The 25456-nt window shown below is 36.6% G+C and overlaps 1 protein-coding gene across 3 annotated transcripts in view; it reads left to right on the forward strand.

Moving 5' to 3' along the window:
* Nucleotides 1-25456, forward strand: part of PHKB (phosphorylase kinase regulatory subunit beta) — a 227599-nt gene that overhangs the window by 49227 nt on the left and 152916 nt on the right. For all 3 annotated transcript variants that reach the window (XM_070771929.1, XM_070771927.1, XM_070771928.1), the window contains 2 exons: nt 3457-3564; nt 6388-6468. In XM_070771929.1, the coding sequence (XP_070628030.1) occupies nt 3457-3564; nt 6388-6468 (189 nt within the window). The remainder of the gene's footprint in view (nt 1-3456; nt 3565-6387; nt 6469-25456) is intronic.

A 25456-nucleotide genomic window follows, 5' to 3' on the forward strand; every position in this document is an offset into this window, starting at 1 on the left:
ATAGCTAGTGCCTGCCATATTGGAGAGTATAACTTCTTGAAGCTTGAAAGATAGTGGGAGATACAGAAAACTAATAAAAACGAAACACTAGAGAAATAAATAAAGGATAAGCACCCTGGTATGGGAGTCCAGAGGAAGGAATTTTAGTTTTGGTTCAGAAGGGACTTTATTAGAGAAGATCTTATTAAGACAATACTTTAAGGATGAAAAGAAATTTGAAGATGGAAAAGAGAGTATGGTTCTATGCGCTTCCTTAGCCAAGTAAAACAAGTCAAGATCATGAATACTCAGATACTATCATTTATATCTTTCAAAGGGAGAAGAAACTCATTGCTTTTATTTGTCCTTGGAATATGGAATGAAGCAGGGCAAAGGCTAATAGAGTTTTGCCAGGAGAATGCACTGGTCATAGCAAACACCCTCTTCCACCAACACAAGAGAAATCTACACATGGACATCACCAAAGTGTCAACACCGAAATCAGATTGATTATATTCTTTGCAGCCAAAGATGGAGAAGCTCTATACAATCAGCAAAAACATGACCAGGAGCTGACTGTGGCTCAGATCATGAACTCCTTATTGCCACATTCAGACTTAAATTGAAGAAAGTAGGGAAAACCACTAGACCATTCAGGTATGACCTAAATCAAATCCCTTATGATTATACAGTGGAAGTGAGAAATAGATTTAAGGGACTAGATCTGATAGAGTGCCTGATGAACTATGGACTGAAGTTCGTGATATTGTACAGGAGACGGGGATCAAGACCATCCCCATGGAAAAGAAACGCAAAAAAGCAAAATGGCTGTCTGGGGAGGCCTTACAAATAGCTGTGAAAAGAAGAGAAGCGAAAAGCAAAGGACAAAAGGAAAGATGTAAGCATCTGGATGCAGAGTTCCAAAGAATAGCAAGGAGAGATAAGAAATCCTTCCTCAGAGATCAATGCAAAGAAATAGAGGAAAACAACAGAATGGGAAAGACTAGAGATCTCTTCAAGAAAACTAGAGATACCAAGGGAACATTTCATGCAAAGATGGGCTCGATAAAGGACAGAAATGGTATGGACCTAATGGAAGCAGAAGATATTAAGAAGAGGTGGCAAGAATACACAGAAGAACTGTACAAAAAAGATCTTCACGACCAAGATAATCATGATGGTGTGATCACTGACCTAGAGCCAGACATCCTGGAATGGGAAGTCAAGTGGGCCTTAGAAAGCATCACTATGAACAAAGCTAGTGGAGGTGATGGAATTCCAGTTGAGCTATTTCAAATCCTGAAAGATGAGGCTGTGAGAGCACTGCACTCAATAGCCAGCAAATTTGGAAAACTCAGCAGTGGCCACAGGACTGGAAAAGGTCAGTTTTTATTCCAGTCCCAAAGAAAGGCAATGCCAAAGAATGCTCAAACTACCGCACAGTTGTACTCATCTCACACGCTAGTAAAGCAATGCTCAAAATTCTCCAAGCCAGACTTCAGCAGTATGTAAACGTGAACTTCCAGATGTTCAAGCTGGTTTTCGAAAAGGCAGAGGAACCAGAGATCAAATTGCCAACATCCACTGGATCACGGAAAAACATCTATTTCTGCTTTATTGACTATGCCAAAGCCTTTGACTGTGTGGACCACAATAAACTGTGGGAAATTCTGGAAGAGATGGGAATACCAGACCACCTGACCTGCCTCTTGAGAAACCTGTATGCAGGTCAGGAAGCAACAGTTAGAACTGGACATGGAACAACAGACCTGTTCCAAATAGGAAAAGGAGTATGTCGAGGCTGTGTATTGTCACCCTGCTTATTTAACTTATATGCAGAGTACATCATGAGAAACACTGGGCTGGAAAAAGCACAAGCTGGAATCAAGATTGCTGAGAGAAATATCAATAACATCAGCTATGCAGATGACACCACCCTTATGGCAGAAAGTGAAGAGGAACTAAAGAGCCTCTTGATGGAAGTGAAAGAGGAGAGTAAAAAAGTTGGCTTAAAACTCAACATTCAGAAAACGAAGATCATGGCATCTGGTCCCATCACTTCATGGGAAATAAATGGGGAAACAGTGGAAACAGTGACAGATTTTATTTTTTTTGGGCTCCCAAATCACTGTAGATGGTGATTGCAGCCATGAAATTAAAAGCGCTTACTCCTTGCTAGGAAAGTTATGACCAACCTAGACAGCATATTAAAAAGCAGAGACATTACTTTGCCAACAAAGGTCCATCTAGTCAAACCTATGGTTTTTCCAGTGGTCACATATGGATGTGAGAGTTGGACTGTGAAGAAAGCTGAGTGGTGAAGAATTGATGCTTTTGAACTGTGGTGTTGGAGAAGACTCTTGAGAGTCCCTTGGACTGCAAGGAGATCCAACCAGTCCATTCTGAAGGAGATCAGCCCTGGGATTTGTTTTGAAAGAATGATGCTAAAGCTGAAACTCCAGTACTTTGGCCACCTCATGCAAAGTGTGACTCATTGGAGAAGACTCTGATGCTGGGAGTGATTGGGGGCAAGAGGAGAAGGGGACGATAGAGGATGAGATGGCTCGATGGCATCACCGACTCGATGGACATGAGTTTGCGTGAACTCCGGGAGTTGGTGATGGACAGGGAGGCCTGGCGTGCTGCGATTCATGGGGTCACAGAGTCGGACACGACTGAGCAACTGAACTGAACTGAACCGATGTGTCATTCTGTTCATTCTTTGTTCCTATTCATCTTATATTTCCAGGGAACGAGTAGGAGACATACTTGGCATATAACTTTATTAGCAGATTTTTGCAAAATTGAATTAGTATCTGCTTGTCCTTGGAGTTTGTCTCCTTTTGTCATTTAATACTTAGTTAATGAGTATTCAAAAATGATTAAATTTTATGTTGAGTTAATAAGTAAAAATATGGCCTATATTCTCTTGGAATTGGTGCCTTAGTAATGACAGTATGTGTGGTGAAAGAAATGAAAACATGTTGACAGGAGCATGGTATCAATTTGTAAATCTTGGAGAAAGAAAAAGCATTTGGTGTTTTGAAAACTTATTGAATTAGAATGTGGCCTTAAGCGCTCTTTCATTGAATGTCATGGAAGCATTTCCAAAGCGCAGTACAGTGGGATACAGTCTCTGAAATCCAGTCCCATAGAGGAAACCATTATTTGACTCTAAAATAAGATGGAAAACATTACAAAAGTCAATGCTAATACATTAACAAGCTTCCTATTATACGTCAGTTGTTTGTGAAGTATCAGTTAAGTATTTAACAGTCATGTTAACTGTATTACATTAATAATCATGAATTTTATCTATTTTGTTTCTTTAGAAAAAGTAACATTCTGCTTTGTTGTATCCTCTGTCTGTAAGCTGTAGCTTTCCCCATTAAAAAGTCTCTTGAAAAATATATAATCTCTGATTTTGGATTACAATGTGAATTAGTAGCATCATTTAAATTTTATATTTTATTCCAGGTCCAGCAATTTAAGCAGGATCCACGCCCAACAACATGTCTTCACTCCATTTTCAATGTACATACAGGAGATGAGATCCTCTCCTATGAGGAATACGGTCATCTTCAGGTAAAAAGAGAAGACTACACATTTTCTTCTGCATTTTTACTCTATATCATAGAATGTTTGAGGCTATTTACATTTTTTAAAAATTAGATTTACATTTTTTAAAGCTTAAATTGTTCAAAATGGAAGTAGAGAATCAGCCATGAAATGAAGAAATCCCAGTGGAACTGAATTAGTTATTGTGATTGCACATTAAATATTATTGCATTCTTGGTCCAAAAGCAAAAAGGGCAGCTGGAGGGATTATAATACTACTCTCTAGAAGAACGGGTCCTACAGCTCTTTCAGTGACAAAAGCTTGTGCTCATTATCAAATTTAGAGGAATTTCAATATTTAGGAACCAGAGAATAAAAGACAACTGACAGTAATATAACAACAAATCAGAAGTCTTTGTTACGTGACAGTCCATTTCTAATACATCAGCCTTCAATGATGCTAAAAACGTACCACTAATATGATAATTCCAAAAGACATTTTATATATATATATAAATTTTATATGCTAACAATACACTGTAAAGGTTCATATTTTGTTTTCATTTTTTCTCTCATATCTGTGTACCCCTTTGCCTTGTTTCTAGTATACAAGTATTATATATGCTATTTATCTTTAATGGATTTTCTTCCTCTTCAGCGTTTGGTTCTGTTGTCTTCAGAATAGAATACTTACTATTCATATATTCCTTACTAAAATACGAGTATCTCCTTTTTAGAGTTCCTTTCTCTCTAGAGATCTGAAATGTCTTACTTTAGAATGACTCCTCCAAACACAGAAAGTTCAGTGTCCCCATTTCTACACAGCAGAAACTCTTAATGGTTATTTGTAACCAGTTCTATGGAGATTTAATGTTACATAAATATGTAGTTGCTCAGCTGTCTCATAATTTTTCAAATAATTAGGTTTTCTGTACCTTTTGCTTTCACAGATATGTTTGCTGTTTGACATAGGGTTTTTAGAAGATAACAATTCATTTATTTTTGTATTTCAGAATTTAAACTTAGTGCCTAGCACATAGGTTTCAAATAAATGCTGGTCAACCTGTTATTTGGAAGCCCCGTACATTTTGCCACTTACTGATATTTTCTCACAGAAGCCTCTTAAAAATCATAGCAGAGAGTTCTTTGAGATATTGCTGTAGTTGGCTGTCAATAGAAATGAAATTTCTTTTTTTTTTAATTTTATTTTATTTAACTTTACAATATTGTATTGGTTTTGCCATATATCAAAATGAATCTGCCACAGGTATACATGTGTTCCCCATCCTGAACCCTCCTTCGTCCTCCCTCCCCATGGAAATGAAATTTCTTTGAGATCATTTCTGACAGGCCAGTGTCAGTGCTCTATGAGAATATTTGGGTGACCCAATGGGATGAAGCTCTTGCTTACTATGTTCTGAGAAAAGTCACTTAAGAGTTAATGTTGGTCTATTATAAAACGCCTTAAACTAGAATCCTACATTTTCTTATGTGACCCACTTGGACCTTGACAAGACCCTGAAACCAACTGGACTTTGAGTGCTGGGAAGTCAAGAGACATTCAGGATAGTCCTGATTCCTGAGAGAGTTACCCCCACTGGCAGGCCCCGGTGGCACACAGCTGCTTTATCCAAGGAATCTAGGGCACAAATAATTTTCTGCCCCAACTTTCTGTCCGTTTTTCAGAAAGGATTGGAGGAGAGTCAGCGAAGGCACAAGGCAGCAAGGCTGTTAGTGGATAATAATCTTCTGGGTTAGAATTGTATGATAAGAAAATTATGTCTTACCTCCTCTTTGTTTTTACCTCAAGTTAACTGTTTCCTGGCTAAATGAAAAATTTTCACTGCTTCTCATGTATTTGTTTATTGGATAACTTTATTGAGATATAATTCATATAATATACAATTTGCCTATGTAAAGTATACAACTTTCAACATTGCAGAACATCTTCATCACCCCAGAGCGAAATCCAGTACCTGTTAGCAGTCACTCCTCAACTCCTTCAAAGACCCCCACTGTAGGCAATTACCAGTCTACTTTCTGTCTGTATGAACAAGCCTAGTTTGTACATTTCATATAAATGGAATCATATGCCATGTGGTCTAATGTGACTGATTTCTTTTCTTTTAGTGTAATGTTTTCAAGGTTTCTCCATGTTGTGCTATTTATCTTTCACTGCTTATTTCCTCGAGAAAATGTATATAGCCCATTCAGAATTCTATGAGAGTATTTATTTTTGGTTAAAGGGGACATTATTGTCTTCTTTTGTTTGTTTTGTTTAGAGCATATAATGTTTATCTTTAATAGACTAATAAACTAAAAGAAAGAGCCTCATTTTTAGAATACTTTTTTTCATAAATATATTTTAAATGTTTGATTAATATATTCCTACAGTTGCTGATGTAAGTTCTGTGTTCTCTGAATACAGGATGTGCTACCTGTTATTTATGGTGGCATAGTCCTAAAGTCTTACTGTCCAATAATTTTTTCATTTACCTGCACTTAAATTGGATTCACATTACATAGCTGCCCAAGGGACAAAACTATTTCAAAGTAGAAGTGCATAAATCTACAGTTTCAATATAAATCTTAGAAAGCAAATGTCATAAAAATACCCCTGATCAGCTTAACCATCACAGTGAATTTGAGGATTTTAGAGTTTTATATACAAAGCTGAGATTTTTATTATGAACTAAATCCACAGCTCCTTTAGTTTTTCATAGGAAAGAAAACAGTTAGATATGCTACTACAAGAGCAAATGACTTGTAATTTTAGCTTTTACATTTAATTTTGTACCATAGTATTTTTTTGGTTTTCTCTAACCTATTGTAGTGTTTGTTGGTTTTCAGATAAATGCAGTGTCCCTCTATCTCCTTTACCTTGTGGAAATGATTTCCTCAGGACTCCAGATTATCTACAACACTGATGAGGTATGATTTTCCCAAATTTTGTAGTGCTAAATTTCATCTCTGAGAATACCTTTTTTCTTTTACTTTTTAAAACTTATTTTTAATTGTGTAAATTGGGTTATTCTTAAATTCATATAGTCAGATAAGGGATTTTGAATGCTCAGCTGAAAAGTCTTTATATTATCAATGCAAAGCACTTTAAAAAATAAACAAAATATGTAACAGTTGTAAAACTCTACTGTGAATGCTCTATTTCAGGTATTCTGAAATAAAACCTTGTAACTTTCAGAAATTTTAGTAGCTATAAAAATAAAAGCCTTTCCAGATTTTCTCAGAATTATTGTCTTCTCTTCTTTTGTTGCTTTTTGTAACCCATCCTTTTAATAGTAAAAATTCATTTATCATGTTTTGTTATTTTTGTTTGACTTCAGTAGAGTTCTTAATTTTTTTCAAAAGATAAATATCATGTTCTTATTCTTATTAGGAAATTTGAAAATAACTCTATCACAAAGTTGAGAAATTTTTCATAGGCCCTAATGCTTGAAAAAACATACAGACAGACCCATATGCTAACATATTTTGAATTGTGTCACAGTTGAAGTAAAAAGCTATTATTATTGAGATGGTATATACATTGAGAAGGGCATCCCTGGTGGCACAGCGGTAAAGAGTCTGCCTGCAATGCAGGAGAGATGGATTTGATCTCTGGGTCAGGAAGATCCTCTGGAGAAAGAAATAACAACCCACTCCAATATTCTTGCATGGGAAATCCCATGGACAAAGGAGTCTGGCGGACCACAGTCCATGGGGTCACAAAGAATCGGACACCACTTAGTGACTAAACCACTAACATATACAGTGAGAATTCTATCAAAGAGTAGATATATTATATAGTTATATATTAGTTATTATTTTTTCCTACGAAGAACAATTTATCATACTAAACAGTAAAGTCATCACTGGATTGCACTCGGGGTGCTATGAAATTGGTACATGTAGCCCTGCCCACCAGTAGTTCATAATCTTATACATCCACTGTGCCTTTTTAATACACATAAGTAAAACCTAATTAGAAATATAGCTAAATAATAAAGAAGCAATAATAATAATAACAGTAACTACTTATGGTTTCTTCTGTTTTATTTATCAAAGAACTGCATGTTTTTATTTCATCCAACTAGTTCTCAGTTTTTATAGTGTTGTGAAATAGTGGTGCTCAAATATTTTGGGTAGGGGAGGGGTTGGGAATCAGACCAATCTTATATATCTATTAACTAAATACAAAGTTCACCTAAGTCAGTCCTTCTGTTTATTAATAGAGAGAACTCATTTATATCTGTTGGAGGGGGCAAAGTAATGAACTACCACATGGTATTCTATGTTACATTCTATGACATACTCCATAAATAACCTAAAAGTCGATTAAAAGAAGCAGGAACTGTATCATTCGGAATGGCTCCCGAGAAACTTATTTTATTTAACATTAAAGAACCTCACATACCCCCATCAGTTCAGTTCAGTTCAGTCACTCAGTTGTGTCCCACTCTTTGTGACTCTTTAGGCTGCAGCATGCCAGACTTCCCTGTCCATCACCAACTCCCGGAGCTTACTCAAACTCATGTCCATCGAGTCGGTGATGCCATCCAACCATCTCATCCTCTGTCGTCCCCTTCTCCTGCCTTCAATCTTTCCCAGCGTCAGGGTCTTTTCCAATGAGTCAGTTCTTCACATCAGGTGGCCACAGTACTGGAGTTTCAGCTTCAGCATCAGTCCTTCCAGTGAATATTCAGGACTGATTTCCTTTAGGATTGACTGGTTTGATCTCCTTGCAGTCCAAGGACTCTCAAGAGTCTTCTCCAACACCACAGTTCAAAAGCATCAATTCTTCGGCCCTCAGCTTTCTTTATAGTCTTTTTCACATCCATATATGACTACTGGAAAAATATGAGATTTTATTTTGTGTTTAATTTTTCCTTCCTTTTTGTGGAAAGGCTTCATTATATGAAAAGATTCATAATTCTTTAATAAAATAAGGGACCTTTTAGACTTTGATGTCCCCAAAACTATTAAGTCTTAAAGAACACTTTGAAAGTAAAGATTTACAAAGGGTGAAATTTTGTCTTTCCTATTACATTTTGGATTTGCTCTTATTTTTTATTAAACTATTAAAAAATGTTAATTGTATGTTGTGTGTTAGATTATATCTGCTAAATCATTGTAAATGGAGATGGGAAAATGCCTGTATGTTTTTAATGTCCCTTTTCTAGTATTATGCTATTATATGACTCTATGGCAGAAAGTGAAGAGGAACTAAAAAGCCTCTTGATGAAAGTGAAAGTGGAGAGTGAAAAAGTTGGCTTAAAGCTCAACATTCAGAAAACGAAGATCATGGCATCTGGTCCCATCACTTCATGGCAAATAGATGTGGAAACAGTGTCAGACTTTATTTTTTTGGGCTCCAAAATCACTGCAGATGGTGACTGCAGCCATGAAATTAAAAGATGCTTACTCCTTGGAAGGAAAGTTATGACCAACCTAGATAGGATATTCAAAAGCAGAGACATTACTTTGCCAACAAAGGTCTGTCTAGTCAAGGCTATGGTTTTTCCTGTGGTCATGTATTGATGTGAGAGTTGGACTGTGAAGAAAGCTGAGAGCCAAAGAATTGATGCTTTTGAACTGTGGTGTTGGAGAAGACTCTTGAGAGTCCCTTGGACTGCAAGGAGATCCAACCAGTCCATTCTGAAGGAGATCAGTCCTGGGATTTCTTTGAAAGGAATGATGCTAAAGTTGAAACTCTAATACTTTGGCCACCTCATGCGAAGAGTTGACTCATTGGAAAAGACTCTGATGCTGGGAGGGATTGGGGGCAGGAGGAGAAGGGGACGACAGAGGATGAGATGGCTGGATGGCATCACTGACTTGATGGACATGAGTCTGAGTGAACTCCGGGAGTTGGTGATGGACAGGGAGGCCTGGCGTGCTGTGATTCATGGGGTCGCAAAGAGTTGGACCAACTGAGCGACTGAACTGAACTGAACTGAACTGAATGATTGATCACAAGTCACAGTATCATGTCAGTTTTAAAAACAGAAACCTCAAACATTTTTCTACAAGCTTAAAATTTAAGTGGAAATAGGGGATAACACTAACTGGGGATAACTAATAGGGCATAACTAACTAACTGGGGATAACATTTGGAGTGGTCATAGAACCAGTTGTACTGATGGAAATTTGTCAAATGATCCTGCGAAGTCCAGTTCCTTTAGATAAATATGTTTGAAGCCTTGTTTTTTCAAGAATGGTCAGATGATTATTTCTTTAGCTCTTTGGTAGAAGTGTGTAGGTTGTAAGCCTTCTACATAAAAATACTATACAAATCTGTAGGTGTCTGTTTAGCATGAAACCTGGAAAAGTCTTTTTTGCCAACTGTGTATCATGTGCCATTTCCTTTTTATTTTGCAAAGATGCCTTTACCATCAAAACCCAGAAGATCTTTTCAAATGCTTTTAGATTGGATGACATGTGGAATTAATTTCTTACTATATAAACTACCTATTTCTGAGTAACAAATTGCCTCAGAGCTTAGTGGCTTAAAAGAGCAAATATTTATTATCTCATAGTTTCAGTGAGTCAGGAATTCAGGAGAAACTAATCAGGGTGTTGCTGACATGGAGTCTCTCATAAGTTGGATTCAAATAATCAGCCAGATTTACAGTTAACTGAAGGCTTTACTGAGCCTGGAAGGCCCTAGGATGGTTCGCTCACATGGTTGTGGGCCAGAGCCTCTCCATAGAGCTGCTTGAGTGCCTTTTCTATATGTCAGGTGGCTTTTTTCAGAGAAAGTGATTCCAAAGAGCAAGATGGAAGTACAGTGCTTTTTTTACGACCTAGTCTCAGAAGTCACCCTCCATCATTTTACAGTATCCTCTATTACATTGGTCAGTCTTAAATCAACGTGAGAGGGGACTGCACAGGGCATAAATAGCAGGCATTGGGTCTGATTGGGAGCCAGCATACTAAGCAATGATTTCTAGGTGACCTTTGTTAGATACTTTAAGATATGGTTTTTTCTCTTATATATTGAGACTTTAATTTTAAAGATAGGTTTTTAACTTATTATTTAGTGAGTTTTGACTTTTGCTTTTTTTGCATGTTTCTCCTTAAAATACTGCAGACCTTTTTTTTTTGCTTCTGTTTATTGTGTGGGTACTTTTGTGTTACAGACTATCTTTTGATGTGAAATGGTTTTCAAGCTGAACTTGAGGGTTTCTGTCTTTTAATAGAATAAATCTCTATAATTATTAAGGTGTTACAAGGTATTCTTAGTTCGTGCTTTTCAACAATGTACACACAAAAATGAATAGGTTACTCAAAACTATTTATAGATGTTTTCCTCTAAGAATAAAAAGGTATTATTATTCTTGTTTCTCTAATTTATAGGAAGCAATAACAATGATAATAGTAGTAGTTAACTCTTAACATAATAACATAACACTTACATAATAGCATTTATTACTTGCTATCATTGTTCAAAGTACTTTGCACATATAAACAATTTTAATCGTCACAAAACTATCGACTTGGTATAGTTATTATCTTCCTTTCACAAATGATGAAAATAATGGAGAGTCAAGAAGTAACTTGTCCAGGATCACACAAATAGTCATTGACAGCTCTGGGATTTAAACTGTGTGGTCTGGCGCCAGAGTCCATTCATTCTATTGAAAGTGTTCTATCTCCGCTTATTCTGTACAGATATGAGTGACACATGTCATGTGACATCTTCATGTTCAAGTATTGAGGGCAACCAGGCTGACTCAGAGTTTGCCTATTTATTCATGTTTTGCACGTTCACTCAGTCATGCATTCTTGCATGAACCATGCTTATTTGGCAAACATTTATTGAGTTTCTAAAATAGACCAAATAGAATATAGCAGTGAAAAAAGATATTAGTCTATAATGCCATGAAATTTGTATTATAATAAGGAAAACAGAATTAATAAATATTTAAATATAGGCTATAATGTCCAGAAGTGATACTTAAGTTTTTTTAAGCATGTAAGGGGGAAAATAGAAAATAAAACCATAAAACTGTTTTAAGTAGAGTTTATCAGGACAGGCTTTTCTGGAAAAGAGCTTTTGAGCAAATACCTGGATGAAATAAGGAAACAGGTTATGCAAGCAATGGTAGTTATTGGTTAATGTGTCATAGAAACATGGCAAAAATGCCACTAGGTTTAAATTGCTTTATACATTTCTTAGGTAAACTGCGTTAGTTATGCTCATCTCATCTTTTACATGTTGTACGTTTTTTGTCTGATATGTTCATTAAGTTTGCAAATGTGATTGTGAATTTATTTTTCTCCATTTAGTTCTGTAACTTTCTGATTTATTAGTATGTATGTATGTGTGTGTACTTGTACATGAATATGTATGTTGTATCTATAGTATGTAAATATATACACACATATGTATGTGTATTTGTTTTTATAAAATTACAGGCACATGATTTGAAATTATTGTACTTTTTAGCTGGAAATATCCCATTTTAACTCCTATTAAATTTCTTTGTTAAAATTTATCTTGAGAGACCAGTTTCTTTTCATTAGTGTTTGTATGGCATTTCTAAAACTTTCATTTATTTTCAAACTGTGTTCTTATTTGTATCTGGTATCTTTTGTAAGCATCATATAGTTATTTTTTAAATCTAGTCTGGCAATCTTTTTCTTTTAATTGGAGTACTTAATTCATATACATTTAATGTAAATATTGATATATCTTGGTTTAAGTCTTTTATCTTTCTGTTTGTTATTGGCCTTATATATTCTTTGTACCCTTTTTTCCTTCTTACATTTTTTTTTTTGGTGTATTGAATTTGTTGTTATGCCAGTTGTTATATTATTTTATAGTGGCTAGGAAAGGACAGCAACTTCAGAGTCTACTCAAATTTATACTTTGACTGCTTTCAGTTCAGTTCAGTTGCTCAGTCGTGTCCAACTCTTTGCAACCCCATGAACTGCAGCACACCAGGCTTCCCTGTCCATCACCAACTCCTGGATCTTACTCAAATTCATGTCTGTAGAGTCAGTAATGCCATCCAACCATCTCATCCTCTCTTGTCCCCTTCTCCTTCTGCCTTCAATCTTTCCCAGCATCAGGGTCTTTTCCAAGGAGTCAGTTCTTTGCATCAGGTGGCCAAAGTATTGGAGTTTCAGCTTCACCCTCAGTCCTCCCAGTGAATATTCAGGACTGATTTCCTTTCACATGGACTGGTTTGATCTCTTTGCCATCCAAGGGACTCTAAAGAGTCTTCTCCAACACCACAGTTCAAAAGCATCAATTCTTCGGCACTCAATTTTCTTTATAGTCCAACTCTCACATCCATTCATGACTACTGGAAAAACTATAACTTTGACTAGACGGACCTTTGTCGGCAAAGCAATGTCTCTGCTTTTTAATACACTATTAAGTTTGTCATAGCTTTTCTTCCAAGGAGGCAATCGTCTTTTAATTTCATGGCTGCAGTCACCATCTGCAGTGATTTTGGAGCCTAAAAAAATGAAGTCTCTCACTGTTTCTATTGTTTCCCCATCTATTTGCCATGAAGTGATGGGACCAGATCCCATGATCTTAGTTTTCTGAATATTGATTTTTAAGCCAACTTTTTTCACTCTCCACTTTCACTTTCATCAAGAGGCTCTTTAGTTCTTCTTAGCTTTCTGCTTTACAGATGATTTAAGAACCTTACCACATTTTAGCTCTACATACCTACTTATTACCTACTATTGTGGTTTTGTTTGCATTTATTTTAATACTACATGTATTTTTAAACTGAACAGAATCTCAATATTATTGATGTTTACATCAATATTGAACTGTATATTCATTCATATACATATACCTGTGTGTTAGTCATTCAGTTGTGTCCGACTCTTTGTGACCCCCATGGTCTGTTAGCCTATCAGGCTCCTCTTTCCATGGGATTCTCCAGGCAAGAATACTGGAGTGGGTTGCCAATTCCTTCTCCAGAGGATATTCCTAACCCAGGGATTGAACTCAGGTCTCCCGCATTGCAGACAGACTCTTTACAACTGTACATATACCTACCCATGTACCATTATGACAATCACCTTTCTTTCCTGGGATATTCTGTCTGGGATCATTGTCCATTCCTTATTTTTTTTTTTAATATCTTTGTTTCCATTTTAATTTTAAATATATTTTAGGTTGACACATATTTTCTTTCAACACTTTAAATATGTTGTTATTAGGCTTCCATTGTTTTTGTTAATAAATCAGCTTGAATTCCATTGTTTTTATGAAAATATTGTCTACTCGGGCTGCTTTAAAATTTGTATTTGATTTTTATTAGTTTCACTAAGATGTGCTAGCTGTGCTGTTCTTTGTATTTATCCTCCATGGGGCATGTGGAAGTTTTCAAATATTCTAGTTTAATATCTTTGATAAGATTTGGGAAGTTCTCACCTAGGGTCTACTGAAATATTGTTTGTGCTGCATTTCTTTTTCTTTTACCAAGCTACTTGTATATTCAACCCTTACACTTTGTCCGATATCTTTTTATCTCTTTTTTTCTGTCCTTTTCCTTATCCCTTTTACTATTTTTATAAATATGTTCAAACCAAAGAATGGTCAAACTACCACACAATTGCACTCATCTCATACACTAGCAAAGTAATGCTCAAAATTCTCCAAGTGAGGCTTCAATAGTACGTGAATTGAGAACTTCCAGATATTCAAGCTGGATTTAGAAAAGGCGGAGGAACCATAGATCAAATTGCCCACATCTGTTGGATCACAGAAGAAGCAAGAGAGTTCCAGAAAAACATCTACTTCTGGTTTATTGACTACACCAAAGCCTTTGACTGTGTGGATCACAACAAACTGTGGAAAATTCTTAAAGACATGGGAGTACCAGCCCACCTTACCTGTCTCCTGAAAAATCTGTATTCTGGTCAAGAAGCAACAGTTGGAACCGGACATGAAACAACAGACTGGTTCCAAATTGGGGAAGGAGTATGTCAAGACTGTATTTTGTCACCCTGCTTATTTAATTTATATACAGAGTACATCATGTGAAATTCCGAGCTGGATGAAGCATGAGCTGGAATCAAGATTGCCGGGAGAAATATCAATAAACTCAGATACACAGATGACACCACCCTTATGGCAGAAAGTGAAGAAGAACCAAAGAACCTCTTGCTGAAAGTGAAAGAGGAAAGTGAAAAAGCTGGCTTAAAACTCAACATTCAAAAAACTAGGATCATGGCATCTGGTCCCATCACTTCATGGCAAATAGATAGGGAAACAGTGGAAACAGTGAGAGACTTTGTTTTCTTGGGCTCTAAAATCACTGCAGATGGTGACTGCAGCCATGAAATTAAAAGACGCTTGCCTCCTTGGAAGAAAAGCTATGACAAATCTAGACAGTGTATTAAAAAGCAGAGACTTTGCTTTACCAATAAAGGTCTGTCTAGTCCAAGCTGTGGTTTTTCCAGTAGTCATGTATGGATGTGAGAGTTGGACTATAAAGAAAGCTGAATTACGAAGAATTGATGCTTTTGAGCTGTGGTGTTGGAAAAGACTTTTGCGAGTCCTTTGGACTGCAAGGAGATCAAACCAGTCAATCCTAAAGGAAGTCAGTCCTGAATATTCATTGGAAGGACTGATGCTGAAGCTGAAACTCCAGTACTCTGGTCACCTGATGTGAAGAACTGACTCCTTGGAAAAGACTCTGATGCTGGGAAAGATTGAAGGCAGAAGAAGGGGATGACAGAGGCTGAGATGGCTGGATGGCATCACTGACTCAATGGACATGAGTTTGAGCAAACTCCAGGAGTTGGTGATGGACAGGGAGGCCTGGCGTCCATGGGGTTGCAAAGAGTTGGACACGACTGAGCGACTGAACTGAACTTTGATTTGGAATTTTTTTGCTTTTTTATCTTCACATTCATCATTTATATGTTCTTATTGACTGTAATCCAAATTCTCTTATTTTAAATCAATCTAAAATATGTGGTGGGTAAATATTGCTTTGTCATGTAAGATAATTTTTTTATACTGCTTCATTCCATTTTCTAGTTTTTGTTGGGGATTTTCACATCAGTGCTCTTAATGGATATTGGTGTATATTTTGTTGTTTTTGTTTCTTTGTATAACATCTTTGACTTTGGTATTAGTTTAATAAAGTCCTCATTCAATTGGTTAGGAAGCATTTCTTCCTCTTTCTTAGAAGATTTTGTGAAGGATTTGTATTAATTCTTGTTTAAACATTTGGTAGAATTCATTGATGAAGCTGGCTATTGTTGTTTAGTCACTAATTTGTGTCTGACTCTTTTGCAACCTCCTAGACTGTAGCCTCTGAGGTTCCTCTGCCAGTGTTATTTCCCAGGCAAGAATATTGTAGTCGATTGTCATTTCCTCCTCCAAGGGATCTTCCTGAGCTAGGGATCAAACCCAGGTCTCATGCATTGCAGCAGATTCTTTACCATCTGAGCCACCGTGAAGCCTGAAGTTGACTGGGTTTGGGTTTCCTTGCTGTGAGGATTTTTGATCATTGTTTCAGTGTCTATTCAGATTTTTTTTTTTTGAGTCAGTGTTGGAAGTTTGTGTCTTTCCAGGACTTTGTCCATTTCATCTAGGTTATGAATCCTTTTTTTCCCTCCAAAGTTGGCTTTAATATCTCCTCTTCCGTTCCTTACTTTAGTAATTTAAATCATACCTCCTCTTTTACTTGGTCAGTTTGGATAAAGATTTATCAGTTTTATTGATGTTTTCTAAGAATCAACTTTTGGTTTTACTGATTTACTGTTTTTCTGTTTTCTATTTTATTTATTTCCTTTGTGCTCCTTATTATTTCCTTTCTTCTGGTTTGAAGGGGTTTATTTTGCTCTTGTTTTTCTAGCTTCTTAAGGTAGAAGATGAGGTTATTGATTTGAGATCATTCTGCTTTTCAGATACAGACATTTGTGGTTATAAATTTCTCTCTCCAGCCTGCTCAGCTGCATCCCATTATTTTTGTTATATTACAGTTTTATGTTCATTCATCTCAATATATTTTCTAATTTCCCTTGTGATGTCTTCTTTGACCCCTTGGTTGTTTAGCAGGCTATTGTTTCATTTTCATATATTGGTGAATTTTCCAAATTTTCTTCTGTTACTGATTTGTAATTTCATTCCATGGTAATTTAAGAATAATTTGGAGTGATTTTAGTATAATTATGGAATTCAATAATTTGATATAATTATTGAATACAATTCTTATTATTAACCTTTTCAACTCATTTTTTAAAATTTTGGTTCCTTACTGTAATTTGTACATCTTTACTGATTCTCCGTATTAGTGAGATGTTGTTCTCACCAAATCATCTTTAGTTCTTTGTAGATGTGTGTAACTCTCCTTTAACCTTTGCTTCCTAGTTTTGCAAAGCTTTAAGTTCAGATGGAGGTGTGAGATTATGTCTCAGGTCTTTTCTAATTATAAGCACAACTGTGTGCTGTGCTTAGTCGCTCATTCATGTCCGACTCTTTGTGACCCCATGGACTGTAGCCCACCAGGCTCCTCTGTCCATTGAATTCTTCAGGCAAGAATACTGGAGTGGAATGCCATGCCCTCCTCCAGGGGATCTTCCTGACCCAGGAGTTGGACTGGGGTCTCCTGCATTGCAGGTGGATTCTTTACCAGATAAGCTGCGAGGGAAGCACAGCTGTACACACGTGCATATCCTTACGGCTTCCCAGGAATGTACTGGAGATTTACACAGCCCACTGTGGACTTCTCATGGCCCATCTTTTAAAAAGAAAGTTTTTAGATAGTTTAAATATTAAATTGTTGCACTCATTATGCCTAGGCAGCTGTGTAATATATGCCTAGGGGAAAGGCTGTATGCATTGTACAAGCTCCAGGTCAGATCATTTAAAGAAAACCTCTCTGAGTGAATGTATCCAGGAAGCTGTCAGACTCTTCAAATAGTGACAGTTTACCAAGGCAGTGATTTGGGTGAGTTCCATACCTTTTTTGTTCCTTCTGGTGGCTTTAGTCTGCTAATTTTCACAACTACTATGAGGCTACAATAAAGCAAGGGAGAGGGAATAGAAAATAAAGCAATTCAATACATTCCTATGCTTAGTCTACTTACATGAGATTTCAGTCATTTTTCTTTATTTAATGCTCCTTGCATTGTGACAAGCTCTTGTTTAAGTTTCAGAGTTCTGGAAAAGTTGATTTGTATGATTTTTGTCAGTATTCCTATTGCTTTTATGGATGACTAGTTTTTCTGAGATCTTTGCTATTCTCTGACTTGAATTCCCATTTGTGATTATTTTTAATGTAACTTTCTATTCATACCTCACCCCCCCCAAAAGCTTTTTATCCTGCAGTTTACTTTCTATAAACTCAGTTAACCCTAATGTATTTTTATAACTGCAATAAAAAATAACTCAATTGTATATCTGATATTTATACAATATTGTTACATCAATTATACCTCAGTTTTTTAAAAAAGAAGCTTCAATATTCTGCAAACATTTAATCACATTTAAACATCTGTAAACAGCACATTTAGTGGCCATCTGAGATTCTGTACCATGTATCAGAAATGTGCGACTAAATGCCTACTGTTCACTTATTCTCAAATACTGAGTGAATACCTATTGTAAGCCAGGACTTTGCTTAGGCATTGTGTCTTTTATAACAGTAGTATTGGTATACAGTTTGTTTTGCTGAATATTTATACTCATTTTTAATGGTATATTTGAGAAGTTCTTAGAATTCAGCTATTACCTTGATATTTGTTTGTCACTTCACTGATTTCACAATCAGTGAATTTTTGGTTATATCCAAATTAGTGTCTGACTTTTTAAAAAAACTAACACAAAACTATGAAGTGATTACATAGAAATGCTTTTAATTTTTTTGGCTATATGGCTGTTATTGAATAAATTTAAGGTTGTCATATTTAATGAAGCTTGTCATATGAATATCTGAAATTTTTCTTTCATCTTGGCCCTTCTAACATCATAGTTCATTATAAAATAATAGACTGTTTCATCCTATGTCTGTTGGGGATTACTGCAGTGGCTTAAATGAAAGGTGCTTGTTTTTCTCATATAATGCAGTGTTGGAAATGGTTAGCTCCTTGGTCCATTAGTTTCTCTTCTCTTCATCATCTCAGAATGGCTCCTCTAACTACTGGCATCATGGCAGAAAGCAGGGGGGAAGGTTGATAAAGTTGATGTATTAGCTACTTTTAATCAGAAGTAGCCGTTTTTGTCAGAAACATCAAAAGCCTTCCAAAAGTCCCCAAGAGACATCAACTTAGGCCTGTTGGTCAGAACTATTGTAAGGCCACCTCCAGCTGAGCAGGCAGATGGGGAAAGCATTTATTTCTTTTTCCAGTCTGTATAGTTGTGCTCTCCAATCAAAATAGAATGTGAGCCACATATGTAATTAAATATTTTTAGTAGCTAAAATCAAAGTAACAGATGAAATTTATTTCAATAATATATTTAATGCAATATATCTATGATGTCATTATTTTAATGTGTAATAAATAGAAATGATTAATGATATATTTTATATATTCTTTATGTTGTGGTAGATCTTCAAAAATTTTACCCTGAAAGTTCATCTCAATTGGGACTAGTTGATGGCAGTCAGCCACGTGTGGCTATCAGCCACCTTATTTATTGTACATGGTTGTTTGCTTTCTTTGCTTGTCCATTTACAGTGTGTTGAGTTTTCACAGTGTAAGTGTATAAGAATCAGGAAATTACTTTGCTTGAGATATTCTCTTACCCTTTTCTCTCACCCCATAACTCAGTTTTTCTTGATTAAAGAAAGTCTATTTTACCTCATTTTGTTTTGTTGTGGTGGTGGTCATGTCTTAAAGAGATTTAATGCCTCCTAAGCCAACGATGGCACCCCACTCCAGCACTCTTGCCTGGAAAATCCCATGGATGGAGGAGCCTGGTGGGCTGCAGTCCATGGGATCACTAGAGTCGGATGACTGAGCGACTTCATTTTCACTTTTCACTTTCATGCATTGGAGAAGGAAATGGCAACCCACTCCAGTGTTCTTGCCTGGAGAATCCCAGGAACAGGGGAGCCTGGTGGGCTGCAGTCTATGGGGTCGCACAGAGTCGGACACGACTGAAGCGACTTAGCAGCAGCAGCAGCAGCAGCAAGCCAACGATAGATTTGACAAACCTAGACAGTATATTAAAAAGCAAAGATAACACTTTGCTGACAAAAGTCTGTATATTCAAAGCTGTAGTTTATCCAGTAGTCATGTACAGATGTGAAAGTTGGACCATAAAAAAAACTGAGCACATATGAATTGATGCTTTTGAACTGTGGTGCTGGAAAAGACTCAAAAGAATCCCTTGGACAGCAGGGAGATCAACCCAGTCACTCCTAAAGGAAATCAACTAAATCTCCTAAATATTCATTGGCAGGAATGATGCTAAAGGTGAAGCTCCAATACTTTGGCCAGCTGATGCAAAGGGCTGACTCATTGGGAAAGACCCTGATAGTGGGAAGGATAGAGGGCAAAAGGAGAAGAGGGCAGCAGAGGATGAGTTGGTTAGATAGCATCACTGACTCAATGGACATGAACTTGATCAAACTCCGGGAGATGGTAGAGGATAGGGAAGCCTGGTGTGCTGCAGTCCATGGGGTCAAAGAGTTGAACACAACTTAGTGACTGAACAACAAGCCAACCATATATACAACCAATATATAGATTGATCAGTCAGTCAGTTCAGTTTAGTCACTTAGTCACTGATAAATACAGATATTTTAAAATAGACAAAATGTTGACCTGTTGGTGGAAGATTGTCCTGTAGAAGACTAGTCCAGTCAAATTCACTGTCTTAACTCAAACTCAGTGCTACCATTCTGTGTGCCACTTATCACTCCCATCCCATGCTCTCTTTCTCTCTCAAAACTTTCACATTATTCATACCTCAAATGATAATCCATCTCTCTCTCTCAGTCATTCTTATGTATATATAATTTAAACTGTTTTAAAGTTATTTTAGAGGTATCTTGTTATGATTTTTTGTTATGATTTATTATCATTACTTGTTATTTAATATGCAAATTATTACTCACAGATGGGTAAACCTTTTTTGAAGTACTATACCTAGTTTGGGTTGCTGTGATCTAAGCTGAATTTACAGGCATTGGAGAGGATTCAGATTTTTTTATTTAGTATTTGGAAAAGAGGGCCTTGCAGATCTTTTATTAATATAAATGATTTCCGATCATTGCTAAAAATGGACATACCCGAAAAAACATATTTGGTATAGATGATCTCTTGATCTCTTTTCTAAGCCACTCTCTGAATTGTTAAAAATAACGGTTTATTGACCAAATAAAAATGTTTCCCACACATAAAAATTTGTTTCTGGTTCATATTTATCTTCTGAAATTTTTAAAATTGAATTTTGTTTGCTAGTTTTGGTTTTTAAGTGTTTTCCATTAAGTTAATTAATTAATAAATTTTTGTTTTTAAACTTTCTTTTTGGCTGTGCTGGGTCTTCGTTGTTGCGTGTGGGTTTCCTTTAGTTGTAGCAGGCTCCTCTTCACTGTGGTCCATGGGCTTCTCATTGCAGTGACTTCTCTTGTTGGGGAACACAGGCTCTCGGTGTGGACACTGTAGTTGTGACACACGGATTCTGGGGCACATGGGCTTCAGTAGTTGTGAAGCATAGGTTTAATTTCCCCAGGACACATGGCATCCTTCCAGACCAGGGATAGAGCCTGTGGCTCCTGCATTGGCAGGTGGATTCTTAACCACTGGACCACCAGAGAAGTCCCGCTTGTGTGGTTTTGATAGGATATAGAAGAGATGGGATATTTAAATGGTAGTCATAGGACTAAAATGGATTTTTAATTGTTATTGTGATAGCCTCTCAATTCAAGATAATATATATATATTATAATATATTGGTGACTATAGTATATTGGTGCAGATTTCTTTACCCAAATAAAAAATAGAGTCACCATCAGACATACTCACAAGTGCTAATTGTTACTGTAGTAAAGCTGATAAAGTTTTTCAAATGACAATTTTATGAGGCATAGTAAGCGGGACTCTGGAAGATGGTGAAGGACAGGAGAGCATGGTGCGCTCCAGTTCATGGGGTCACAAAGAATTGGACATGACTTAGCAAATCAAGAACAACAACAAGCTGGAATGGCCTCTTTACTTATTACTGGAAAATACAAGTTATCTAAAATTCATAAAACGGTCATTGCTTAATATGAATTTACTTCTTTATTTGAAGTGTTAGAAGAAAGGAATATAATATCAGTAATTTTTATAATAATATATTTAATCTGTTAAACAGTGTTACAGTTACTTTAGAATTACATATAAGGAATGTCTTGCTTCCTTGGAAAGTATCCATTTTAGAAAAGATTTCTTTTGAACAGTAAAATGACTTCTTATGAAGTAGAATTTATTCATATTGGTGAAATGAAAAAAAATACATTGTTGTGTTTGCTGTAAAGCACATTTTGAGTGATCATTTTTGAGTTATAGCATAAAATTTAACTTTCATAATTAGTCCAAATTACTGTAATAATCTGAAATAAGAAGGGCAATGCCAAAGAATGGCCATGCCAAAGAATATTCAAATTACTGCACAATTGCAATGATTTCACATGCTAGCAAAGTAATGCTCAAAATCCTCCAAGCTAGGCTTCAAGAGTAGTACATGAACCAAGAACTTCCAGATGTACAAGCTGGATTTAGAAAAGGCAGAGGAACAAGATATCAAATTGTCAACATCTGTTGGATCATAGAAAAAGCAAGAGAATTCCAGAAAAGCATCTACTTTTGCTTCGTTGACTACGGCAAAACCTTTGACTGTGTGCATCACAACAAACTGGAAAATTCTTAAAGAGATGAGAATAACAGACCACCTTACCTGTCTCCTGAGAAACCTGTATGCAGGTCAAGAAACAACAGTTAGAACCGCACATGGAACAATGGACTGGTTCCAAATTGGGAAAGAAGTTCATCAAGGCTGTATATTGTCACTCTGCTGATTTAACTTATATGCAGAGTACATCGTGCAAAATGCTGGGCTGGATGAAGCACAAGCTAGAATCAAGGTTTCCAAGAAAAATATCAATAACCTCAGATATGAAGATGATAACCATCCTTATGACAGAAAGCAAAGAGGAATTAAAGAATCTCTTGAACAAGGTGAAAGAAGAGAGTGAGGAAGCTGGCTTAAAACTCAACATTCAAAAAACTAAGACCATGCCTTCCAGTCACATCACTTTATGGCAAATAGAAGAGGAAAAAGTGGAAGTAGTGACAGACTTTATTTTCTTGGGCTCCAAAATCACTGGTGACTGCAAAATGGCTGGTGACTGCAGCCTTGAAATTAAAAGATACTTGGTCCTTGGAAGAAAAGCTACGACAGACCTAGACAGTGTGTTAAAAAGCATAGACATCATTTTGCTCACAAAGGTCTGTATAGTCAAAGCTGTGGTTTTTCCAGTAGTCATGTTATAGATGTGAGAGTTGGGCCATAAAGAAAGCTGAGTGCTGAAGAATTGATGCTTTTAAACTGTGGTGTTGGAAAAGACTCTTGGGAGTCCGCTCACTATAAGGAGATCAAAGGATGGAAATCAATCCTGAATATTGATTGGAAGGACTGATGCTGACTGAAGCTCCAATTCTTTGGCTACCTGATGTGAAGAGCCAATTCACTGGAAAAGACTCTAATGCTGGGAAAGATTGAAAGCAGGAGGAGAAGGGGATGACAGAGGCTGAGATGGTTGGATGGCATCACAGACCTAGTAAACATGAGTTTCAGCAAGCTCCGGGAGATGGTGAAGGAGGCCTGTGTGCTGCAGTCCATGGAGTCACAAAGAGACACGACTGTGCAACTGAACAACAGCAACACTGTAAGCGGAAAGCAAGAACTTCTGAAAGTAATTAAATTTTTTTCCTTTATTTTCTTCTTTAAAAAAAATATTTATTTTTTAATTGAAGGATAATTGCTTTACAGAATTTTGTTTTCTGTCAGAATAAATCAGCCACAGGTATACATATATCCCCTCCCTCTTGAACCTCCCTCCCATCTCCTTCCCCATACCACCTCTTTAGATTGATATAGAGCCTCTGTTTGAGTTTCCTGAGACATATATCAATTTCCCGTTAGCTATCTATTTTACATATGGTAACGTAAGTTTCCATGAGAAAGTAACTAAAATTTTGAACAGTTCCTTTTCCATGTAATTAAGTGCTACTTAAGATACATAAGGATCTTCCCTGGGTCAGGAAGATCCCCTGGAGAAGGAAATGGCAACTCACTTCACTATTCTTGCGTGGAAAATCCCATGGATGGAGGAGCTTGGCGGGCTACGGTTCATTTGTTTGCAAGATGTTGGACATGACTTAGTGACTTTACTTTCACTTTAGGATATATAATCTTCCTATATTTCTCATTAAGAGTTAAACAGAAAAGTGCCATTAATATTCCACAGTGTGACAGAATAACCTTTGCAGTAACCTGTTATCTCTTTTGTTCCTTAATTATAGTTCTACAACGTTAGTACATTTTGATTCTGTTACTATTAGCCACAGATTCTCAATTACCGTGGGAATGAAGTCGCTAATGATGAGGTGCTAAATTTTGCATTCAGGTACTTGATTTGTGAGTAACATTCTTTGAGGATATTGGTTTCCAGTTCTGAAATACCTTTATTTTTATTCAGTGTCTCCACATTGCCTGCCTGGGTTATCTTAAGAGTTTAGTATTTTTCTGCTTACTGTATCATGAGAATTCTACTTTGCTCACTTAAAAATTTGTAAAGGCCTTTATGGGTATTTTAAATCAAGTTGTATTATTTGGTTTATAACAGTATTGAAAAATGGCTATTATTTTTCAGTTGGTTGCAGTATTCTGGACTGGCATAGATTATGTAATTTATTTCAGTATATTTGCTAAAAGTGAAGGTGTTAATCGCTCAATCATGTCCAACTCTTTGTGACCCCATGGACTGTAGCCCACCAAGCTCCTCTGTCCATGGAATTGTCCATGCAAGAATGATGGAGTGGGTAGTCTTCTCCCTTCTCCAGGGGATCTTCCCAACCCAGGGATTGAACCCAGGTCTCCTGCATTGCAGACAGATTCTTTACCATCTGAGCCAAGCAGCCTGCTAGTATATTTACTGCTGCTGCTGCTGCTGCTAAGTCGCTTCAGTCGTGTCCGACTCTGTGCGACCTCATAGACTGCAGCCCACCAGGCTCCCCCGTCCCTGGGATTCTCCAGGCAAGAACACTGGAGTGGGTTGCCATTTCCTTCTCCAATGCATGAAAGTGAAAAGTGAAAGTGAAGTCGTTCAGTCGTGTACAACTCTTCGCGACCCCATGGACTGCAGCCCACCAGGCTCCTCCGTCCATGGGACTTTCCAGGCAAGAGTACTGGAGTGGGGTGCCATTGCCTTCTCCGAGTATATTTACTAGGATGACGTAAATAATCTTCTCTTTGAAATCTCTGGATGAAAGGTCTTTAGAACTGGATGTGCCTGCAGTTATAACTTGTAATAGTATAACATCGTTACAAGAATAACTCATCAGTGGCTTTTCTGTCAGTGTTTACAGATGTGTAAATTATATGCCAATTTTGTTAAAATATTTCATGAAGAACCTCTATGTATAAGAAACAATGATAGATGCTAGGGTAAAATGATGAATAAGATAGATATTTCATCCAGACTTAGGGAATCAAGGAGGTTTTTTTCTTCCAGGAAATATCCTCATTGAGATTGATATTTAAATGTAGTATGAATTAGCTGGGTGAAGTGCTGGAATAAAAAATATACTAGAGAGAAATAATATTTTTAGAAATGATAAATATGAACAGCTAAAACATTAATGAACATATTAAAGAGTAGATTGGACATTGTTGAAGAAAAAATTTATGTACTGGAAAATAATTCTTGGGAAATTATCCAGAATG

This window comes from Bos indicus, chromosome 18, assembly GCF_029378745.1.
Source record: "Bos indicus isolate NIAB-ARS_2022 breed Sahiwal x Tharparkar chromosome 18, NIAB-ARS_B.indTharparkar_mat_pri_1.0, whole genome shotgun sequence".
Taxonomy (NCBI): domain Eukaryota; kingdom Metazoa; phylum Chordata; class Mammalia; order Artiodactyla; family Bovidae; genus Bos; species Bos indicus.